Source organism: Callorhinus ursinus, unplaced genomic scaffold, assembly GCF_003265705.2.
Source record: "Callorhinus ursinus isolate GAN/ISIS: 27379988/994484 unplaced genomic scaffold, GSC_fseal_2.0 scaffold2, whole genome shotgun sequence".
Classification (NCBI taxonomy): domain Eukaryota; kingdom Metazoa; phylum Chordata; class Mammalia; order Carnivora; family Otariidae; genus Callorhinus; species Callorhinus ursinus.
The window spans coordinates 86369742-86381241 of record NW_027397064.1 but is presented as its reverse complement, the minus strand read 5'-3'; the positions used below and the strand labels follow the sequence as shown (position 1 = coordinate 86381241).

Sequence of the window (11500 nt, the reverse complement as noted above, 5' to 3'; positions counted from 1 at the left end):
TTTTGATGACTGCTTCAATTTCCTTAGTGGTTATAGGTCTGTTCAGGTTTTCTATTTCTTCCTGGTTCAATTTTGGTAATTGATGCATCTCTAGGAATGCACCCATTTCTTCCAGGTTATCTAATTTGCTGGCATAGAGTTGCTCATAATATGTTCTTATAATTGTATTTCTTTGGCGTTGGTTGTGATCTCTCCTCCTTCATCATGATTGTTTTGATTTGGGTCATTTCTCTTTTCCTTTTGATAAGTCTGGCCAGGGGTTTATCAATCTTGTTAATTCTTTCAAAGAACCAGCTCCTAGTTTCGTTGATCTGTTCTACTGTTCTTTTGGTTTCTATTTCATTGATTTCTGCTCTGATCTTTCTTATTTCTCTTCTCCTGCTGGGTTTAGGCTTTATTTGCTGTTTTTTCTCTATCTCCTTTAGGTGGAGGGTTAGGTTGTGTAGTTGAGACCTTTCTTGTTTCTTGAGAAAGGCTTGTATTGCTATATACTTTCCTCTTAGGACTGCCTTTCTGTATCCCAAAGATTTTGAACAGTTGTGTTTTCATTTTCATTGGTTTCCATGAATTTTTTTAATTCTTTTTTAATTTCCTGGTTGACCCATTCATTCTTTACTAGGATGCTCTTTAGTCTCCATGTATTTGAGTTATTTCCGACTTTCCTGTTGTGACTGAGTTCTAGTTTCATAGCATTGTGGTCTGAAAATATGCAGGGAATAATCCCAATCTTTTGGTACCAGTTGAGACCTGATTTGTGACCTAGGATGTGATCAGTTCTGGAGAATGTTCCATGGGCACTAGAGAAGAATGTGTATTCCGTTGCTTTGGGATGGAATGTTCTGAATATGTCTGTGAAGTCCATTTGGTCCAGTGTTTCATTTAAAGTCTTTATTTCCTTGTTGATCTTTTGCTTAGATGATCTGTCCATTTCAGTTAGGGGGGTGTTAATGTCCCCCACTATTATTGTATTGTTGTCAATGTGTTTGTTTGCTTTTGTTATTAATTGCCATATATAATTGGCTGCTCCCGCGTTAGGGGCATAGATATTTACAATTGTTAGATCTTCTTGTTGGATAGACCCTTTAAGTAGGATATAGCGTCCTTCTTCATCTCCTATTACAGTCTTTGTTTTAAAATCTCATTTGTCTGATATAAGGATTGCCACCCCAGCTTTCTTTTGGTGTCCATTAGCATGGTAAATGGTTTTCCACCCCCTCACTTTCAATCTGGGGGTGTCTTTGGGTCTAAAATGAGTCTCTTGCAGACAGCATATTGATGGGTCTTGTTTTTTAATCCAATCTAATAGCCTGTGTCTTTTGATTGGGGCATTTAGCCCATTTACATTCAGGGTAACTATTGAAAGGTATGAATTTAGTGCCATTGTATTGCCTGTAAGGTGACTGTGACTGTATATTGTCTGTGTTCCTTTCTGATCTATGCTGCTTTTAGGCTCTCTCTTTGCTTAGAGGACCTCTTTCAATATTTCTTGTAGGGCTCGTTTTGTGTTTGCAAATTCCTTTAGTTTTTGTTTGTCCTGGAAGCTTTTGATCTCTCTTTCTATTTTCAATGACAGCCTAGCTGGATATAGTATTCTTGGCTGCATATTTTTCTCGTTTAGTGCTCTGAAGATTTCATGCCAGTCCTTTCTGGCCTGCCATATCTCTGTGGATAGGTCTGTTGCCAATCTAATGTTTCTACCATTGTAGGTTACATATCTCTTCTCCCGAGCTGCTTTCAGGATTTTCTCCTTGTCTCTGAGACTTGTAAGTTTTACTATTAGATGTCGGGGTGTTGACCTATTTTTATTGATTTTGAGAGGGGTTCTGTGTGCCTCCTGGATTTTGATGCCTGTTTCCTTCCCCACATTAGGGAAGTTCTCTGCTATAATTTGCTCCAATATGCCTTCTGCCCCTCTCTCTCTTTCTTCTTCTTCTGGGAGCCCAATTATTCTAATGTTGTTTCGTCTTATCGTATCGCTTATCTCTCGAATTCTGCCCTCGTGATCCTGTAGTTCTTTCTCTCTCTTTTTCTCAGCCTCTTTATTTTCCATCATTTGGTCTTCTATATCACTGATTCTTTCTTCTGCCTCATTTATCCTAGCAGTTAGTGCCCCCATTTTTGATTGCACCTTATTAATAGCCTTTTTGATTTCAACTTGGTTAGATTTTAGTTCTTTTATTTCCCCAGAAAGGGTTTCTCTAATAACTTCCACACTTTTTTCAAGCCCAGCTAGTATCTTTAAAGTCAGGATTCTGAACTCTAGGTCTGACATCATACTAATGTCCGTATTGGGTAGGTCCCTGGCAGACGGTACTACCTCTTGTTCTTTTTGCTGAGGTAATTTTTTTCATCTTGTCATTTTGTCCAGAGGAGAACAGATGAATGAGAGAACAAAATGTTACGGGTTAACAATGTCTCCAGCAAATAGACTCTATACAAATCAGAAAAGACCAGAAACCAGGAGACAAGAAAGGGAAAGAAAGAAGAGAAAAAAAAAGGAAAAAGAAAAAGATAAAAACAAACAAAAACAGAACAAAACAAAAAAACAGAATATGATCAAATATGATCAGGCTAATGCATAGATCAGTGCCACACACTAGCTTTTGGGCATATTTTGGTCTGTCAGAAGAAAGTGCCTGCTAAAATTTTAAAGGAAGAAAGACTTATATGTGTACAAAATAAGGGTTGATACAATGAAGGGATGGAAGATGAGTGTAAAGATGAAAATTATAAAAGATTTTATAAAAGGAATTGATAAGAAGTTGTTTTTTAAAAGAAAGAAGATTTAAAAAGAAAAAGAAAAAAAAAGGGAGAGAACGTGATCAGGCAGGAGAATAGAACAAAGCCATGCACTAGTGATTTAGGGTATATTTTGATCTGTTAGAAGAAATTGTATCTCAAAATTTTAAAGAGAGAACAACTTATATATATATGCCAAAAATAAGGGTAACTACTATGAGGGGATAAAAATATGACTCTAAAAATGAAAAATAAAATGTTTTTTTAAAAAAGGGATTGATAAGATGTTGTTTGAAAAAGGGAAAAAGAAAAATTCAAAAAAAACAGTTAAAAAATTAACTTTGAAAAACTAATGAATTATGGTAAAAAAGCCATGAATTCTATGTGCAGTATTCCCCTAGCGCCGGAGTTCGCCCATTCTCCTTGATCGGTAAACTTGGTCTTGGCTTGCTGGCTGTTCGGGCTGATCTTCTGGGGGAGGGGCCTGTTGCCGTGGTTCCCAAATGTCTTTGCTGGAGGTGGAATTGCCCCGCCCTTGTGGGTCTGGGCTAAGCAAGCTGCTCGGGTTTGCTCTCAGGAGCTTTTGTTCCCTTCAAGCCGTGGAGGACCAGGATGAAAATGGTGGCCTCCCAGTCTCCGCCCGGAGGAGCTGAGAACTTCGGGCCCCGCTCTTCAGTGAGCCCCCAGAGAAAAGCAGTCACTCCCGTCTCCCTGGTCTCCGGCCGCACTGCGTGCTCACCCGGCCTGTGATCGAGCGTTTCTGTGTCTGGCACCCGACACTGTGTGGAGTCTCCGAACCCAGCAGATCCCTGCGGTGCACTCCCGAGCCGCTCCTTCCGGGGGAGGGAGGGGAGTCTCCCCGGCTCTGCCGCTTGTTGGGTCCCTGCTGGAGGAGCAGTGGCCCGACTGGGCCGCAGATCACAGTTTATGGCAACCCCGAGCTGAGAGCCTGTGCCTCGGCTCCGTCTCTGCAGCCGGCTTCCTCGCTCTGATACCTGGGAGCTCTGCTGCACTCAGGCACCCCCGGTCTTTAGTGACCCCAAGGGTCCTGAGACCACACTGTCCCGCGAGGGTTCCACCCCCCGCTTAGCCACCGGAGCGACGTCTCTCCGTGGAGCCGACTTCTAAAAGTTCCGATTTTGTGCTCCGCGGTTCTATTACTTGCCAGAAGCGGCCGACGGAGGCCCCTTCCCCTGCCGTCTATCCTCCCGAATATCGCCTCGGATTCACTTCTCCGCATGTCCTACCTTCCAGAAAGTGGTCGCTTTTCTGTTCAGAGAGTTGTTACTATTCTTATCTTCGATCTCCTGTTGAGTTCGTAGGTGTTCAGAATGGTTTGATCCCTATTCAGCTGAATTCCTGAGACCAGACGAAATTCGGGTCTCCTACTCCTCTGCCATCTTGCTCCCCACTTAGTCTGATCTTAATACATTTTCATAAAACACAATTAGTAAAGGATCAGACTGTAAAATAGACAGAAGCACAAAAGGTATGGGCAGAAGTGTTGGAGGCTTTTATTACCACCACTGCCATCATCATCATTTAGTGTTTTACTTATTCCTTATCTATGCACTGTCTCCTGGCCTCCTAGGTATATATTTAATGACTTCAAATAACTGGCGATATTTTTTAATCTTTAAATATCTGCTTTCCCTACTGTTCATTATCATCATAATTAAGTTCATTTTTACTAGGGAATTTTACTAACCTACTCTCTCTGTCCCCAAGAAGTTAAGAAACGACTATTCTCTGCAGATCACTGAACAGAAAGTATAGTATCAGTCCAGAGAACAGAAAAGGAAATCTTCGCTAATTAGAAGTTGAAATATAGCTTCCAGGGCATGTTTGTAAATATATATATTACACACACATATATCACACATGCGAATTTTTACAATTTATTACTTTCTGTTATTAGGTATCACTACTATTTTCATAGCTCCCATAGCACTGAATCAAACATTTGTATATATTAATCTTAATATTCCCATACCCCAAAAAGTGAGGCAGCTGAGCCTCAGAAATATCAAGTAATTTACACAACATCACAGGGTATTAAGAGGGTGAACTGGCACCAGAATCTGAGTTGTTGCCAAAGCCTTACCTCTTCCCACTATACGTTTTAGTGGCCTAGGTCTCTAACCCTCTGATTTCAAAGCAAGTTTTGCATTGCTGTTTTCCGATTAACAATAGGGATTTTAATACCTTCTTGAACATTCTAATTTTATATGACCATTCCATATGCTTACATCCTTTTACATTTAGAAGAAGAAATAGATTTTCTAAAAACAATTTCTTCCTAGGAAATGAATTTAAAAATATGAGAGATATGATATGAAGAACACTAAGTTTTGACTAACAACCAGTAGTTTCTCTGGGGAAAAACTACCTGATGCAAACTAATTTTATTATGATAGTAATAATTATGGGAAATAATTTTATTATGCAAAATAATTTTATTATGATATTAATAATTATTGGAAATATAGAAATAGGGACAGTACTATTCTCTGCAAATAAAAATATCCTTTGTCGTGGTACATTATATGAAACTTAACCCATTTCAGGGCTAGTATAAAGCCTCAGAGAGTGAATTCAATTTATGCAAATAATCAGTCTACCCATAAGAAAAAAGAGATTTACTAATGATCTAACCAGGACATTTACACCACCAAATGTTTTTAATACCATACCTCACAGAAATTTTCCAAATACTTTCAAAAATCATTATGAAGTTTTTAAAAGAATCAAATATGTGATAACAGCTAAAACAAGGGATTATGTTTACTTACTAAAAATATATGCGTATATACACAACATCTTTTCAAGAAGTTCAAGTTTTCTTAGTTTTGTACTTACTAAATCCTATATGATGAAATTCTAAAGAAAAGATGCATGTAATTAAGAGGCAGGGTAGATTATGCATGGTAGGGTAGTGAGCCTTCAGTGTATAATCAGGTTTGATCAAACAGCATTGCTTGATCAAAAATCACATTGTGATTTTTGGCAAAATTTACATATTGTTCAACAAAATATATTGTATTTGTCTGAATTTCCTTTTAGGAAAGGTCCTTTTAAAAATGTAGGAAGTTTGGCCTATATATGATTCCAAACATTTGGGACAAAATAATTTACTTAAGAAAAGTCATCTTTGAAATGTTTGTGAAGATCCCCAATAATTCATTAAATTGTAGCCAGGAATTTCATTAACACATGATTAAACAAAATGTGTTAGAGCTGAGGGAGAAAACATAAGCTTACAACCAGAATTCCACATGCTGATGCGTGAAGATTTCTTTTAAGATTATAAATCAAAGAACTACTTGCTTTTTAACATTAGATAAAATTAAGTCTTCACAAGTACTAAAAAAATACTGTAAACATACATGTACATCTTCAGCACTAAAACATTAATATGGGAAGCATATGATTTAGCTCGAGGAGAAGTAGAGAAACTCTGTTTTATAAATTTAGACATAAGTGTGAATGATAGATCTGAGTATAAATGCCAGAAGCATATCTAATGCTTATACTAAGTCTGAATTTAGCAATTAGCATACCCACATGAAAACATGTTTACTTCAATATATGGACAGTGTCTACCATCAGTTTCCAATCCTACATTTATATTAGCCACAGGAAAATGTTAGCAACGAATCTGCTTTCTTTCACTGTTTGCTAAAAGAAGAAGATAAGGTAAAATCTTACTCCAAAATGATACATACCATATTCAAAAGTAATTTAAATGGCACAGCATTTATAACTGTTTCCTTGTTATTTGGATTCATTTGCTACTACCTATATTAGAATAGATAATCATTTTGGAAATATTTTAAATTAGATTATGTTTTAAGTATATAATCAATCAAAATGTTTTGTATATATTTACATCTATAGTTGAATAAAAGCAAAAGTGTCATTTAAAAAAAATACAAATAAAAATGAAGCAAACAAATGCCAATCATGGCATTTTAAGGCACTGGCAATTAAAATGCTATACTTTAGGAAATTTTTACTTGATTTTTTTCAGGAAAACATTTAGAACAATTTGTATTAGGCTTAAAAATTCATTACTAATTTGCTTTCTTATTCCTCATCTTGACTATCACAGTACAGAGGGGAAAGGTTTCCATCATGTATAATAAATCAAGTAAAAACATCATACATAAATTATGAATAAAAAGCTATTTACCTGCATGGAAATCTATCCCAACAGCAAATGAAGTTCCTGATATAGGCATCAATGCATCCATTTTGTCACTCGGTTCCAGAGGTATTCCCCTGATTCCTTCATGAACAGAGTACATAAGAAATGACTCTATACCTAAATTGGGGAGGAAAATGTGAATATTTAAAATTAAAATACTAGCATTATTTTGAACATTCTTAATTTTTTCATAAAACATATTTCTTAGCCTTTTTTAAAATTTTTAATTGCATACTACACTTCTGACTAGTTGAAAGGTAGATAAATTAGTGGTTCTCAAACTTGAGTGTGCATTATAATGTCCTAGAGGACTTATTAAAACAAAGATTACTGAAGCCCCCATCCCAGGGGCCTGATAATTTGAATTTTTGAAAAGTTTCCAGGTAGTGACAGCACTACTGGTCTGGGAACCATACTTTCATAAACACAGTAGATGATTCCAGAAACCATACTTGGCCTCACAACCAAAATTTACCTCCTCTTTTCTAATGCCCAATTATCTTGTTGCTTATATATGATAATAAACTTTGATTTTATATATGATTTTATTTTATTTTATTATTTTATTTTTAAAGATTTTATTTATTTGACAGAGAGAGACACAGCAAGAGAGGGAACACAAGCAGGGGGAGTGGGAGAGGGAGAAGCAGGCTTCTCACGGAGCAGGGAGCCCAATGCAGGGTTCGATCCCAGGACCCTGGGATCATGACCTGAGTTGAAGGAAGACGCTTAATGACTGAGCCACCCAGGTGCCCCGATTTTATATATGATTTTAGATACTACATCACTGTTGTTTTTCTAATAAAGTTAGTCTTCTTAAACCATTTTGAACCCAAAAACATACCAAGTACTTAATTTTTGCTAATACCTCGCTGGTCCAGTATCAAAAGTATATCCTAAAATATACACATACATAAAAGCTGACTACCAGAAGTCTGCATGCTGATGTTTATGAATTTTTCTAATATGCCAAAACATGTTTTTGGACACATATTTTCTTTTTTTTTTTTCTTTCAAGATTTATTTACTTGAAAGAAAGTGGGCACACACATGTGGGTGAAGAGAGGCAGAGGGCATGGAGCCTGACGGTGGCTAGATCCCATGACCCTGATATCATGACCTGAGCCAAAACCGAGAGTCAGAAGCTTAACCAACTGCCCCACCGAGACACCCCAGATTGAAACATTTTTAAATAAAATTAAGCTGTGATCATTGGATAGAAAGATCATTCTAGAACTAAATTTCTTTGGGACTAAGAACTAGACTCTATGAAACATGAAATAGGAAGATGGGTGTTTTAGGTTCCAGTTCTTTGGCAGTGATCTTATCTCTCAGTTAAGCAAATCTGAGCCCTCTCAAGTCTCTTGTATTTTCTCTTAAATAGTTAAAAGAATAACTTGATTCAGATTGAATGGTAATTGTAACCAATCAATCACTGTTTTTTACCTCAACCCTTGCCTATTCAAGTTGAAGGTAGTTTCTACTGGGCTTGGTTAAAAGTTTGATAATAAACTGCAGTTCCAGAAAATAACTAATTATGACTTCTAATGAACAGTAATACTTATTTTTTTTTAGATAATAACAATCCTACATATATGAGACTAAGCAGTAAACTGTTGTCCTAATAAGAAGCTAATATCATTTTTTCTATTTTTTAACTGATTTGTGTTGCCTAAAATTTTCATTGATAAAGTAAATGCATCAGAATTAAAATTTTCAAGATCTTATACCTTGACATGACATGCGGTTCTTTTGGAGATAATATCCCACAGTACACATGCAAGTCCTTGTAGTTTCAGATGTTGGCAAACACAGCTGAGAGCATCCACCATTATTTAGTTGGCAAGAATTGCTGCCTGCATAGGAGGAAAATAAGCAAAAGAAATATTCAAGAAAAATAAAAAGAGTATCATTTGATATCAATAATTTGAACAAATATTTATGCTTTTGTTGATTTATAAATGCAGCTGCTTCATAGTGGTTAGTATGATGTTTTATTGTCTTGAATAATTTGAAGTGGCATATTGCAGTTGAAGTCTGCCCTCGCCCAAAAATGTAAATGGAGATCTAATGCGTGGCATAGTGATTATACACAGCAATACTATAATTAATTTATAGTATCAATTAAACTTCGATTACAATTCAAAGTTGCTAAGAGACTAGAGCATAATTATTCCCACCACAAAAAAGAAATGATAATTATGTGATGTGATAGAGGGGTTAGCTAATGCTAACGTGGTAATCATATTGCAATATATAAATGTATCAGATCAACCCATTATATACCTTAAACTTACTCAATGTTATATGTCAATTAGATCTCAAAAGATAAATTTCAAAATAAATAATTTAAAAAGTTTTTTAAAAAGCAAATGGCAACGCATGAGAAGATTCACAGCCACAGAAGAGCAAGTGAAATTGGTTTGTCAAGAATACTGTCATAGACTTTTTAAGATCACAGAAACTAGGAAATCTTTTTATTATGATATTTCACTTCAACTCTAAAGTTACTTCCTTTTCAAGAATGTTTTATCCAAATATGTCACATAAATAGCTGTTAAATTATATTATTAACTCAACTTAAAGATTATGCCATTAAAAGAAAGGAGGTATATATATTTAAATAATTTTTGAAAGCAAGGAAATAAATTTTGCTATTCCTAGGAACATAATTCTCCCCAAATATATTTAAAACACACCCGTAAGAGTCATCTAATTAATTGGCATATTAATTCTCCTTATTCCTGCATAGTAGCAATGACAAATATTAGTCAGGTAATCACAGGTAGGCATTCTATAAAGATGTTCCATTGAATTTACTAGGCCCAATGTGCTAATTAAAGTTGGTAGTGTGACATTAAGTAATTTACAATCTTATCCAGCAAGTTCATTAAATATCCCATTTTTACAACATTTTTATTATTCTAGGACATGCAGGGCCATTTACTGGATGTTCAAGCTCTAATATGAAGTGCAGTAAATCCAGTGAGAATTACAAAGCGTGATGAAAGCTATATAGCAATAGTGCTCTATGGAAAATTCAAAATACCAATGCAGCTCATTATTTCTCATCTCCTGAATTCAAGATAGTCTAATGGGATTTAATTGTTCAATTGAAGCTGTCATGAGTTCTGTCAGTTTTGAAGTGTGAAATACTCTCAACTTGGGAGATTTCTCACCAAGAGAGCTACCACACTCTCTGCTCATAACTTATAGTTACCAGTTCAGTCGATGCTGACCTCTATCCTATAGAGGGCCACATGCTAGGATTAGAGTTGCCCTGAACTGTTGAAATGATTACTTTTATCTCCTATATAAACTAATGAAGATGAGTTCATTTATTCCCCCTTTCCTCAAGCTGACTTATATACTAAGATGAAATTTCAGATCTCTGATTATTTTAATGAGACAGTTATATTTACACATTTACAGTAATCTATACTGACCTTATGCATATTTTATCTTATAGAAAACACATAAACATATATTAATGCAATGCCAAGCTATGGAAATTTGCATTTTGATATAGATTTATTTCAACTACTATAAAGACTGAAAAGCTGAGAAGAGATTGACAAGAAATGCTTTAATAGAAAGCTTGAAGAAACACCAAATAGAGAGAAGGGGAAACAAGGAAGTTGAAGTTAAAAAAAAAAATAGATTCAGGAAGAGAATGAAATTACAAAAAGAAAAATAGGGTTTTATAACCTTGATGATATCAGGCATATGTTAAGAAATAAAAAAAGGAACTTCTGGAACTGCACATTTTTAAATATAATTGCAGTAATAGCAGTATACTGTACCATGCTCATTTTTTGAGAAATAATAAAACTAGCCTATGTCAACAATTATGCTGTATAACACACATTTCATGTATCATTTGTTTAGTCTCTACTAGTGAAGGAGAGAAAAGGGGAAAAAAATGAGATGAGTCATTATTTACAGTAAGTATCTGCCTATTAAATAAAGAATTGATGTAGGAAAAATATTAGAGTGATTTTTAAAGACAGTAATTTAGGTAGTGATTATCTAGCAAGTTAGAAATACTAGCTTGGCTTAATATTTTGCAGTGAGACTGATGTTCAAACCTCATGCCCCAATTCCCTAGTGGAGCTAGGAAGTCCACTTGACTAACGAGAAGTCTCAGCTCTCCAGTGATCTATGTCAAAAATGATAAATGAAGTAGCTAATTGTACTTTGAAATCCAAAGAGGTAGTAATGTTAACACCTTAAATAATCCTAAATTGCTCATATTTCATACTAATGAAGCTTTTAAGGTACCTGCCATGATTCTGTTAATGTGATTCTCTTTAATACAGATGCTTTAATCAGCACATTCTTTTAGTAAAAATAGTATTTTCACTGAATTTTAAGCTGAGTCATATTATACCATTAATTCCTAAGTATTCAGGTCCTTGTCAAGTTAGTAATACTTTCACAATGTGTAAAATACCCAACTCTACCTGTAGGGTCAAACCCTTATAAGATGAGGGAAATTTTGTTAACATGAGCAAAAAAAGTGAGCCAAACATAATATAATAAATTTTTCCTTCA

The 11500-nt window shown here is 35.3% G+C and overlaps 1 protein-coding gene across 1 annotated transcript in view; it reads right to left on the bottom strand.

Moving 5' to 3' along the window:
• The window catches only part of LRP1B (LDL receptor related protein 1B), a 1894461-nt gene that overhangs the window by 523576 nt on the left and 1359385 nt on the right, over positions 1 to 11500 (bottom strand). The window contains exons 34-35 of the mRNA XM_073905704.1: positions 8677 to 8798; positions 6932 to 7063 (exon numbers count right to left, since the gene is read on the bottom strand). Of these exons, the coding sequence (XP_073761805.1) occupies positions 6932 to 7063; positions 8677 to 8798 (254 nt within the window). The remainder of the gene's footprint in view (positions 1 to 6931; positions 7064 to 8676; positions 8799 to 11500) is intronic.